Raw genomic sequence first — 13,376 nt, forward strand, 5'->3', positions numbered from 1 at the left:
GCATTTATTTTCCGTCTTGAGAACCTGAAAAATCAGCAGCTTAAACTGCTTAAAAGTCTTTGTGAAGCTGATATTCCAGTTTGTAGGATTTACTTCTGAGGTGAGAGAACATCTTCACATTCTGCTCTCTGCTATGTAGAAGGTTGAAGGTAAAATGAAGACCTTGCCCTTTTATAAGCACAAGAAAGTGCAGAGGCTAATAATAATGCTCTCTATTTATTTTCTTTTTTTCCCACAGCTGCTTTAGTGCAGATTTTTTCTGTTCAGAGAAAGGGCCTGTCAGTCAAGAATTACCATCATTACAGATCTTCTAATATGAATGGCTCTTGTGCGGAGTTTGAACCTCTATAACTGTTTTCACCGGGCCTAGTAAGGCTTTCTGCCAAGATTTGGCAGTTGTCAAATGATACTGAATCTTAATTTTCTGTGTGGAATCTTTAACATACTAACAATTTCTGGAAAGGCAATAAGCTATGCTATAGAGGAAAATTAGGAGAACACTGAGAAAAGTAGAGTGCTACATCTTAAGAACAAAGGGGACAGTAAATTATATTGGTAGAGAGAAAGTAGGAAATCCTCTGCCTGTGCACACAGGCACAAGAAATAGGGAATGCTGTATAAATTTGAAAGAACAAAGAACTGAGAAAGAAACATCTTTTCCCACAGTGGACAATGTTACAGAATGGGTTAGTTCTTGATTTCAGTAATACTACAAGTATGCTAAAGGTTAATTTGAAAAGAAAAGTACACTTGTACTCTGAAATAACCTAAAGGTTATTTAAAAGCAAAAAAAAAGTGTGCTTGTGACACTGCCCAATGATCAGAATAGCAGTGGCCTGGCCTTCTATGGCAAGCACAGCTGGAAAGAAGCAGCTCTCAGACTTTGTGATTTGAGTGAATCTTCAATGTAGTCCTAGTCTCTATAAGTCTGAAATTTGTTAATTTTGCAGGAAAGAATAGAAAAGCAATCCTGTAAAATATGCTTGAAAAAGGACTTCTAATGTCAACAGAGATGTTGTGAGAATAAATATCTGATAATCATCTTTGTTCAAAAAGAAAACAAATACATTATATTTTGGCAGAATGTACTGGCTGCTGTAGGTTTTGGATAATAAAGTAAAATTTGAAGTTGCAATAATTTATGCTGATGCAAATTTGAGGAAACTGATTTGCGTGGCTAAAAAGATATTTTAATTAGCGTAGTGAAGAAATGTGTAGTAAAAATGTGCAGAACAGTTGAACTAAAGCGTAAAAGACATGTAGTAGGTGGCATGGTAAGATGTTACTTGTGGTTTCTATAAATAGTATCATGTGGCCAATGTCCTTCCTATATAGTTAAAAAATAAAAAAAAGCCTTTTTTACCAAAGAAATGGTAAAATTATTATTTATTGAAGAAAGTATAAATTTCCAGGCAGAAATCAATAATGTGACTGGTCAGCAAAAGTAATTACTGTGAGTTACGCCCTTTTTAAGGGCATTTTAAGTGCTTCTTAAGTGGCTATGGCTGTGCCTTTTTTGTGGGGTCAAAACACTAGTCATTTTTAAGTTGCAGTAAGCGGAGTCGTGATAGGTCTTCATGGAGGCTCAGACTTCATGCACATGAAGTTCATATGACTTTTCTTTTTCTAATGTGTGCCATGCAGTAGGTAGTGGAGAGTGTAAAAGTCCATGAATCTTGCAGTAGTTTCCTTAGTATTTTTACTTTATCAGTATATGTACAGCATTGTGAGAAAACTGATGCAGTATCCTAGATGTAAAACCAGGATGTGATTTAAGGGATTGAGAGAGGTTTTTTTTTCCCTTTTCTTTGTGAACTTAAAACTTCTGTTTCTGCAACCTGCTCTGGGGGCTTTGCCCATTTTCTACCTCCCTGTGTTTGTAAGCCACAGATCCAGGGTGTTTTCAAGTACTAGACTTAGCTTTATGGAAAGAGATGAGTTAAATGCTTTGAAAATTTTGTTTAAAAAATTGAATGTTAGAACTGTAATCTGACAGTAATAACAATTTTTGTGATTTTTGTGTTGCCACATTATTGATTGACAGCTTTTATATTTAAATACGCTTTTAATCCTGTTAGATCTCATGCGTCGTCAAGAAGAATTGAGGCGCTTGGAAGAACTTCGAAATCAAGAACTTCAAAAACGCAAGCAGATACAATTGAGGTATTTTGTCTTCTACTGTGCAGAGGTGTGGCATGCAGCCACTGTAGGCCTGCATGAATTTGGATATGTTAGCTAAACTTGCTTCTCGAAAGCATGATGTCTGATGTTTCTGATAATGTAATGCTGATATAAAAGATTGGTTTCAAGTGTTGCTTGATTTTTTTCACTTATTTTAGCTCTGCTAGATTTGTTATAAATTTCTGAGATTTCTAAATAGCATAGAAATGTCTTGGACTATTTTTTTGTTTCATATTTATTTTAACGTGACTGAAGCATTGCTGTAATAGGAACAGGCTTCTAAATTTTATGGGTAGGTGATCTGCATGGAGAATCATAGCATTGCAGTCTTATAGTCTGACATGGGATTTTGGAAGTTATTTTCACATGATGTTCTGATATGTTGAAAACAATTTTTCATTTAGAACTTGATTCATGCAAAAAACTGTTTTAATGCCTTTTCTAAAGTTTAAGAAAACAGACATAGTCTCATCATGTTGATTTATACTTTTTGTGTTAAATATCACAATAAATATCAGATAAAAAATCAGCACAAATGCATCTCAGAATTAAAAATGTGTATTTTGGCACTGTCAAAGTTTTAATCCATTGTGGCTTTTTAAAAACTGAAATATTTTAAGCTGTGTACTGATATATAGCTGGAAGAGTAGGTATAGAATGTATTGGTATTGAAATTACTTGTATTCCAGTAAAAAAGCCAGACGAAAACTTCAGAAGTACTCAAACTCATCAAGTTGAGTAGATTAGTGCCTTACAGTATGTAAAAAATAATTAATGACCAGTTCTGTTTATATGCTTGATGTTACCTCTGAGACTGAGTGCAAGCCTGAACAGGTCAAGAGACTAAGCTGACATAATTTTGAATGATACCCTAGACATGAAGAAGAACACAGACGTCGTGAAGAAGAGATGCTACGCCAGAGGGAACAGGAAGAGTTACGACGACAGCAGGAGGGAGGATTTAAGCCAAATTTCATGGATAATGTAAGTACAGTTCTATGGTGAAAGTCCAAATTGCAAAATAATTTTTTCATTGAATCTTTTTTTGCTAGCTATTGAACTGCCATCTTGTTGGCTGTTTTCACCTCAGTATTTCTTCTCCTGAGTGAATTGCTACATATTCAGTAGTGTAGTTGCTCTTTTGTATGATGACATCACTGTTATTTTTCCTTCAAGCTGGTGATATAACACTTCTGTTAAGTGAAGGTGTTCAGATACTAATTTTGTTTACTTGGGAATTGAAATGTTTCAGTAAAATAGTCTTTCTAAGTGGGAGGTGATAGGAATCACCCATCCTGATGTGCCCGGCTTTGCCTGAAGGTTTAAATTTTAAACCAATTCATGCTGCTAAGCTTGTTTGAATTACTGGTTTTGGTTTATGCTTAACTTACTAAGAAAGTTTTCAGAAACAAAAAGGGCGATGTTAATTTCATACGGAGCCTAAAATTGCTCTCCCTTTTGACCCTGTGTAAAACTATATGATGAGAACATCCAAATCATTACTAAAGGAGACTGAAAGATTATGAAGTTGAGGGGAAATTTGTCCTCTGCTATAATCTGTACATTATTTATATTAGTAATTTAGGTATGCTCTGCCTCTGAAGACTCATCCTGCAGGATTAACAAAATGGTGCTATCAAAGGAGTCAGCTTCTAAATTTTTTGGTCAAAGGGTATGACTTTTTTCCTACTGACCAGATCAGTTCAGTGAATGCAAACTCTGTTGTAAATGCTTCCGTTTTCTCTTGAGTAGGATACCTTTTACTATTACAGCTATTCCTACTGAGGAAATAATGAAGAAGCAATTAATACAATGCTCTTTTACATTATTAAAACAACTGTAGTCTGCAGGAGGGGATTTTGCTCCCCTTCCACAAGTGCAACTTCATACATCAATCAGAAATGAAGTGCTGTTTTCTCAACTACTTCCTGTGAAAGAAAAACCTATTTTACATTCCATACCATGAATTTTCTGTAGAGTTGTGAAGAATTTGTTGTGTTCTGAGACATCCTGAGAGATCCTAAAAAATAAATGATTTCCTGTTCTCAGTAGGACATTTTTCCCCTTTAGTGTTTTTAGTAAAGATGGGGAGAAAGCAAAATAGTTGCTTTGATTTTACCGACAGGTATAATACATTTTTGCTCACTGTGTTTTGAGGGACTCACATCCAAAAGCAGATGGTAATTTAATTCCATATGTTCTGACTCTAAAACAAAACTGCTTTCGGCACATCTTTTCTTCAGGGTGATGAAGTCCAACAATTCAGAATTTGTACTGTCCTTCAGTGTGTTCTAAATATTATTAAACATAATTGGGGAAATAGCATGTAACAGTTGTCTGATATAATTTAGTAGTAGTACTTACTTATGACTTCTGTAGTGCCAAATGTGAAATTTCATATAGCTGTAATATCTTAACATAGCATCTTTTGGGGTTGCCTGACTTTCTGACCCTGTAAGCTACTTGTCAAAACCTCCTGGCTCCTCTGTGAGACCTGTGCTTCTTGCTGCAAAGAGCTGTAGTAATAGGAAGCTGGGGAACCAACCCACAGCCCTGGCATGGCAGTAGCTCCCTCACATTCCATTGCTGTTAGGAGGTTGTGGCCTGTATTCTGCAGCTTGGAGTGGGGAAAACTAGGTAATGGTAAAGGCCGCCACAACATTTATTGGTTTAATCTTGCATATGTCTTGATATTATAGTATTTAGTCTCTGTGCTTAAATCAATAACCACAGTTTCTCCATCCATGTTGCTTATCTACATTTTTAAATTCCAAACCACATATGAATAGAAACTGTTAAAGTTGGTGTGCAGGACTTGGCAAGAATGTAAGATTAGAGAGGAAGAAGAGTGGTTCAAATGGAAAGCGCAAATGGAAATCACTGTGCATAATTGTTATGACTTTTATACATCAAATTTTTGGAGTGGAAGGGTTAAGGGTGGAAGACTGCTTTGCAAGGGTGTAGCTTTCCTCCTCTCATGCATTTCTGAAATTGTGTGCTCATCTGGACTTAATGCACTGCAAGAAGATACAGATGTAGTTTTGCAGTAACAGCCCTACCAAAACCGTTTTAACTTATATATAAAGGACTGTAGAGTACAGGTGGTGTTTTTTAAACATTGTATGAAATTGCAGTGGCATATACAATAATACATTAAAAAAGTGTGTTCTCTGGACTAGTCTTCAGTATTCTGGTTATGTCTTGACTTTGGTTTTACTTCAACTTTAAAAGAGGAAAAATTGACACAAAGTGGCAAGTGACGTGTTTACTTTCTTTAGCAACAGTTTCTAATCAGGGCAGCTGTGTGTCTAAGCATGCCTATCATTTTATAGATGCTTGTTATAAAATGTTTTTAGATAACTAGTTATGTAGTGTGAATGGGAATTGAAAAAGCCTTTGCATTTTGCAGCAGAGAAAAACTGTAAATCTTTTCTAGAGATTGGAAAATGACACATGAAATCTGATTTCAACTTAGAATTTCTTATACAAATAACTTGCTTTTATTTGTTCTTACTAATACTTATTTACTGTGAACAGATTCCATCTTGCACTTACTTCTACTCTCAGATCACCGTTGTACAAGTACTGAGAAAGTTATTCTCTATTTTCAGAGGTTAAAAGTTGCCTCTTGGTGAGAATTTCATTTTTTTGATACTGTTGGATAGTTTTTTACCTTATCAAGTGTTGATAAACTACTGGCATTATACTTGCAACATATTACAGCCTTCTGCCAACAATGTATTTAGTAGGGCAATAATAATTGTTTCTAATCCTTCTTTTTGTTTCTTAAAAGCTTTGAAAAGTAAGCTTCCTTCACTTATACCATATCACTTTTTACTGGTCAGTCTAAAACAGGAAGATAATGGTAAGTGCAATGGCAACCAGAATTGGACCCTCTCATGTAAGGCTGCAGTATTAGGCTTTCCTGTTGAACTTTTCTATCTGTGTCTTTCCCCTAACTCATTAAACTTGAATTTTTTAAAAAACAGAACTATTTTAGAAAAATATCTTGTAGTCAAGTCTAATGCAGCTAGCGGTTACTTGATTTTGTTAATGATGATAGAAATATTTTCTGTGAGAGGATTTCTTTTCCTGAAGCATTCTTGTTGATGGTGATGATGAACATTAGAAATTTGATTGCATTGATTGTTAATCTAATGGGCAGCCTGATGATGCCTAAACAATTTATTAATCTAGTTATGTGACCTCCACTAGATAAATTATTAATAAACACTTTCGTATTGGTTAGGGTTTTTCCCTTCCTTTTTAAAAGTCAGTTAGTTGAAGTGTTCTCTTATAGCTCAATACTTTACATGCATTCTGATTTCACAGTAGCTTTATTGGGAAACTAGTTTTCCAGTAGTATTTTGCTAATTTTTATTTTACATTATTCTGGCTGAAAGAGGAACTGGCTGATGGTGATTTATTTTGCAACACAAAAATATTTTTTAAAAAGAAAATCCTTCTGAGTGCCAGTAACACACTAATTACTCAAACATGCAATGGTTATTATCCAGTTAGGGATGGCTTGCTTGGATTTACATTATTGAATCTCAATCAGAGCCATTTTGCAAAATAATTCCAGTTCCAAGACCTGCTTTTATTTGTGTCACCAACTTAGTGCTTTGGATTTAGTGTATTAAACTATTTTCTATGTGTCTAAGACAACAAAATATGTATGAGTCCTAGTTTTGTATGCATGGATTTACTTCTGTAGTAAAACTGAAATAGTGTCAGGTGGGTATTGTACTTAGTGAAACACTAGCTGCAATATCAGCCTAAAATTTACAGATCTTCTTACTGATAGTTTAAAGAGGGAATTGAGAATTCTGGATGTCCTTGCCCACTTCCCTCCAAGGAAAACCGCTTTTTGAATGTGTAAGGGACTGTTGCTTGAGAATTCATCAGTTTCAATTTCTGAATGCTTGCTGTTTTTTCATGTAAGACTTTGTATATGAAATACTTTTATTTTTCATCTAGTCTTTTCAGGAATTACTTCTGGAGGTTGTTTTGCTTTCCTTTAGTTTTTCTTGCAGAAGCACTGCTCTCAAGTATGTTGAGTAATTATCAGCATGAAGTGTCAGCTGCTGAAGCAGTGGAGATGCTTCAACAGCTGCGGTTGTAGTGGACTTGGATCAAGAGCTGTAAGACAGATAAGACAAAGAAAGTAAAAAAGCACATTGTAAAACAGCAAAGATGTTTATAACTTCAGGAATGCCAATATAACATAGTTTTTGTTCTAAGTTTGGTCCTTTGGAGCAGTTTATAAATGAAGCTTTCCATTTCTTACTGTTCGGAGCCCTATTGAGGCTTGTCTTATCCCTCACTTCTATGTTCATTTGCAGGTTAAGCATTAGACATGCTTGAAACAAGACTATCAGATTTCCTTGAACTTCAGTAATTCAGGACTAGATTTTTGCACTTCCTTCCTGTTCAAGTGAATAGAACTGGTTTTTGATCCCGTCTTCTCATAGCATTTTGCTCAAAAGCTCCAGTAATGTAAGCAATTGGAATTTTCACTGAATGGTGAATTGTTTCCTACCTAACTCAAAACTAAACTAACGCAGATGCCCAGTAATAAATAATGAAACATTTTTAAGAATCTTTTCCATTTTGGTAAGTTTTCTAACAATAAATGTTGGCTATTTTATCCTGACAGCCTCGTATACTTAATGAAGTTAATGACGGTGAAGTTTTGTAAGTTTGTATGAATAAAATCTCAGTTTCTTGCTGCTTTATAAAAGCCCTTTTGTAGAGCATGATTGGGCAAGATGAATTGCATCCATACTGCAGTCCAGCATACATAGTTCATGTGTGACACCTTAAAGACTTTTTAAGGTAAAACTAGCTTGGAAAAAGACAAATCATTAAATGTAGACTAAAACACACCAACAAAATACTCCTGCTTTTCTTGGCAGTGGTTTTACTTCAGTGGTCACGTTTCTTCCTATGCATATATCAACACAGGATAGGCCTTTTAGCAAGCACCCTGTAAATATGCAGTTTGTGTTTTTATGGGCAGTCCTAGTTTTGGCAGTATCACTACATTATTTTTTCAAGAGTGATATACATCAGTAGACAGATTCTTAAATCATGTGTTTCTTCTGTTCCTTGGTGTTTCAGACTTGTTGCTTTGGGCAAGAATAATACTTCCTAACTAAGCCTTAAAATACTCAATTTATATTATTTTCAGTAACTAAATAAATTCTTTTCAGTCTTTAATTACATTGTCAGGTAGAAAAAACCATTTAACTGTCATATCTGCTTTTAGTATGAAAAGACATTGCATGAAAATCAATGCAGATCTTCAGGTATCTTTTTGTAACATGTGCTTATATACATTAAATTAAGGTGTTTCTGGAATAAGATCTTTTGGTTGTAAGTATTTCATGACCATTTTAGGATGATTCATAATATATTTTCTAGTTTTTATGTTTTTATGTATGTTAAGAATGCTACTTAAGGTAATTTTCCAGCAACAGAGCAAATAATTGTGACAATATTATATTTCATTTGTAACTCCATTTTTGTATATCTGAACTGTGAATATTTAGGCAATGTGATATTTTTGTGTTTTATTTAGGAGACTAATCTGCTCTTTTGCAGTCATCTTCTAAAGTTTGCACAAAGTGCTTTGGAAAATACTACTATGTATTTCATGTGAACTTGCAAATAGACCAAGTGACTATTCACAAGTAATTTTTACTTTAATGTGCTGTCAAATGTGCATAAATCTCCACTATGAATTTAGGTGCTGTGGTATTACTTTTAAGTTTTCCCAAATTTGCACTTTTCTACAGTAATTGATACAGAATTTTCTGTCCATATTCTTTAGATTATCTGGTTCTGTTTATAACCTTACTCTCTCTCAGTAAGACTGATGATCAAGAAAGGAAAATAACACTTTACAGATGCTACTTATGTAATAGCAAAATGACATTAGTCTTTGTCAGTCTCCATGTTTCGTGAGGCCTCAGCTGTAGCAGATGCCATTTTTGTTCAATTATTGATAGAAAGACCTCAAGTGCATCTGTGCTTGTTTATAGAATACTCAGCTTCTGCTGTTTCATGGGTTTTTTAGTGAAAAATAGAAAAATCTATCTAGAGCAGATTTTATAAGTCTATATTAATATTTTATTATTATTTCTGAAAATTGTTGCTGATCACAATTTAAATAAAATCTAGTTATTCAACTTAAGCTACTTAGAGTTCTTCAGTTTTTCATATTCTGACAAGTAAGAATATTTAGAAATTAAATATATAACTTAAAAAAATTCCTTGTTGATGTGTTTGATAAATGCCGTATATATTTGAAGAATCTAAAATTAATGTATGCCTTAATAATTTTCATTTTTTCTTCCTCAGCTACTGGAGTTAAGTTTGGCTTGGAGTTTGTACACGTATTTACCCAGACTAAGAAGAAACTAATTTTCAGTTTCAGTTATCTGCTTGGTACCTATTTCGGGCTCATCCACCTCTCTAAATCCTGAGATCTTGCTTGGTGGCACTGAGACTTGGAACCAAAATAAATTCCTCTGCTTAGTTTGTCTTTGCTCACGGGATCTGTGTTTAAAGAAAGACTACAGCACCCAAGAAGCAATAAATGAGATTTGTTTAGAAATAGTAATTTTGGATGTGAGGAAACCTGTTAATGGGTCTGTTGAGTAGTGTGATCAAAGTCTGTTTAGTGACCTGGTTACTCTGAAGCCAGTGCCTTCTGAGTAGTTTTTTTCCTTTCCTTTTTTTCCAATGTGACCTTTTGCTTAGCCTCTAGCATTTTGCTTCAGTAGCTCTCACAGAGCAGAAAATTTTAGTAGTGATAATGCAGTAAACTGATAGAAACAGAAAAAATAGAAATTAACTTAGTGTTGTTACCTGTCTATTGATACCAGTCTGTCATTTTTTAAATTAAAATATTCATAACTTCTCTCATGAATATTTCACAAACCTCCTTGTCAAAGTAGTTTTTTCTTATTACTGGAGGTAGTGCTTGTTTTGGGTTATTAAATCTTCCATGAGAAAAATGGAGTTTAAATCTGATACTTCTGTCTCCCATCAAGTACACTTCAGTTGTGCAGAGATTGGATATTACTTTCCTATTAATTAGCGCTTCTAATAAATAGTGGATCTTGGTAAGAAGATGAGTTTTGGTAAAGCCGTTTTGTCAGAACAGTCATATGGGGAGCTCAGTAGAAACTAAAAGCTTAAAGAGTCAATTAGATATATCTAAGGCAGGTGTTTCTGCCTGAGCATAATCTTAAAATCATAGCATGGTTTGGTTTGGAAGGGGCCATTAAAGTTCATCTAGTTCATTGCCTCCTGCAATGAGCAGGCTCCTCTTGAGCTACTTTAAGTTGCTCAGAGCACCATCCAGTCCTTAATGTTTCCAGGGATGGGGCATCTATCACCTGCCTGGGCAACTTACTCCAGTATTTCATTGCCCTCATTGTAAAAAATTTCTTCCTTTCACCTAGTTTGAGTCTATCCACTATTAGTTTGAAGCTGTCACCCTATGTCCTGTCACAGCAGGCCCTACTAAAACATTTGTCACTGTTACAATTTCCTACGGTGGCTAATGGCTCATTAGTTTAGGCTTAGAATTGTGTAGGAGGAAACAGTGTTTTTATTAGTTTTGTTTTGTACATGATATGAAGCTCTTACTACAGGTCCCAAATGCAGTTTGGGTTATCTGCTTGACAGGATAACTGTTCCAAGAAAAAGACAGTATGATGTTGAAATTAGGTTCTTCAGGCTTTTTTATCTTCCTACATGCCTCTGGTTTATAATACTTTTAAAATGTTATTTACTTATGGAGTCTTCCTGTTTGTTTCCCCCACCATTTCTGAGTTACTAAACATTTCTTTTAACTACAGGGAACTTCTGAGTTTAGTTAAGAACCAGCTATTAGTGTTTGTCCCTATTGACTGGTTGGTCCTCCTTGAGTGCCTAACATAGTTCTGCCCTTTGGGTCTATTATACATAAATAAAATAATAGTTTTTGTTGGATATTTTTGATTAAATCAAACACTATAGCTTAAGAATGTGTGGTCTTGGGTTAGGGTATTTAGGTAGAAAGCGATGCTTCTCAATCTGTTTGGATTTATTCAGATGACCAGTTTCTTAAACTTTTGATGGAAATACTAGAATTGCCTAGTAGAATGTACTATTCTCATCAGTCAGAACTTTGTTTTTTCAAATGACAAGCGTCTTCCTCATTCAGGTTGGCTTCATGTTGCTCCAGGCCATTTTACAGGAAATAGCCTACAAGTTGTGTAAAATAACTGCAGTATGGCTTCCTGCAGAAAGTTTCACTGATACTTCTCTCTTTATATTTTCTTATATTTTAGTGTGCTGTATATGTGGACAGGCCATAAGTTTATTGGAAGAATCTTAAACGTTGAACTATTCTGGTTGTAAGCAATATCCATAACATCTATAAAAGACACTGTATGGGTGCTAGAAGTTTCTCCTACAAGACTTCCTTGTAGCTTTGAAAGGCTTTGGCTTTCAGCTTCCTTTAAACAAATACTTGCATATTCTATTCAGTTGGTAACTCAAATTAATTGTGAGATAGCAACTACAATTGGACTGGTTTCATGTTATAATTTATTTGGCATATGTAATATCTACGTGGTGAGGAAAAATTGTTAATACAGAAGTCTGGCAAAGTGTCATATTTAGTGCACTGTGGCTATAACTAATGGTGCTTTTAAGTTGGTTTTGCAGTCTTATAGTTGACACTTCAATTAAGAAGTAGATTTTCACATTAATGTTCTATAATAAAGGGTATTCTTGGCTGATAAATTTATCTTTCATGTAAACATGGATGACTTTTACTACATCTTATCCTTGAATCTTGCATTTGGGGAAAACTTTTTTCGACTCCATATAGTGTTCACTCTTTTTAATATTTATATAGATTTGGGTTTTGTGCAAGGAGAACGTAACAATTCAGGTAATCTGAAATGCAGCATTTTTCTATAATACCTGATTTTCAGTTTAGTATTTTAGTGCACTTCTGCATGAGGGTACAGTTAGCCCAGTCTTTTTTTCCAGTTAAGCAGCCCTTCAAGTCCATCCCCACCATGGTAAATAGTGGAGTGCATCTTAAATCATTTGCAGCCTGCCAGGTTGTCTGTTTTGATACTTATCCATTCTTTTGACATTTCTTCAGCTCATATAAAGCCAGAATAAGTCTAAGATGCCACATGAAATTCTCTAATATGCCTCTGAAGATGTGAATATATTGTGAATGTAGTGTAATTGTTACATGTCTCAGTTGTCAACTTGGTGATATGCTGTATCTTTCTTCTAGAAAGTACTTTTGTGGGTAAGTAAAGTGTCTTTGAAAAAATATTTGTATTATGTTTAGTTGTTGATCTATATTTAATTTATATTTTTAATTTTTTAACTGTTATTGAAAAAAAGAAGCTAACAGAAATGTGAGAAATACTTCTTATATTTCTGAATCTAAGGTGGCTCCTAACTCCAGCAGAACCTGATTAATTGGCAGAATTGAGAAAGCTGCTATTAGGGGAATTGATCTAATGGGATCTCATTTTTCAAAGGATTTCCAAATCTATTAAAGGTGGTTGCCTTCTCTAAGCACCTTCATCTTGTAAAACAATATTTCTGAATTTTAGATTAAAATATTTGAGAAGCAGTTTTTTACCTTTCTTGTGAGTCTTAGTTCTTAAATCAAGGGGAAAATTTGCCAGAACACCTCTGTATTTGTTTTCTCTCAAATCGTCAACAGCAAAGGCATTTGGAAAAAGTATCCTTTGCAGTTACATCCTCAGAGAGTGTTTCATGTATAGTGAAGGGATATGCTAGGATTTTTCTTTACCTGAACAAATGAAGTAATGACAGGAGGCATGGAATAATTTTTTTTTTTTATTTTATTCCTAGCTACTGTATATGTATGCAGTTTGTTTAGGACCTGATTTTTCCTTCTGTTTAAATTTTTTTTTTTTTGGATGATGCATAACTTCTGTCTTTATGGGAAAGGTTATGAGAAAATGAAATACATTTTTTGTAAGTTTTATGGATATTGTATATACAATGTTTTACTGTATTTTAACAAATGAAGATAAGAAAGGTGGGAGAAAAGCTCACAAATTATATTAATGTGGTGGCTTAAATGCAATATTAAAATTCAGTGAAGGAGCAAGTAAGTAAAAGACAAAATAATGAAA

At 34.3% G+C, this 13,376-nt stretch overlaps 1 protein-coding gene across 1 annotated transcript in view; it reads left to right on the forward strand.

The window, feature by feature from the left end:
* Window positions 1–13,376, forward strand: part of PSPC1 (paraspeckle component 1) — a 41,867-nt gene that overhangs the window by 8,342 nt on the left and 20,149 nt on the right. Inside the window, exons 5-6 of the mRNA XM_005516247.2 lie at window positions 2,079–2,163; window positions 3,057–3,165. Coding sequence (XP_005516304.1) covers window positions 2,079–2,163; window positions 3,057–3,165 — 194 coding nt within the window. The remainder of the gene's footprint in view (window positions 1–2,078; window positions 2,164–3,056; window positions 3,166–13,376) is intronic.

This window comes from Pseudopodoces humilis, chromosome 2 (assembly GCF_049639895.1).
Source record: "Pseudopodoces humilis isolate 2021_Gansu_Grassland_sample_001 chromosome 2, ASM4963989v1, whole genome shotgun sequence".
In the NCBI taxonomy this organism is placed as follows: Eukaryota; Metazoa; Chordata; class Aves; order Passeriformes; family Paridae; genus Pseudopodoces; species Pseudopodoces humilis.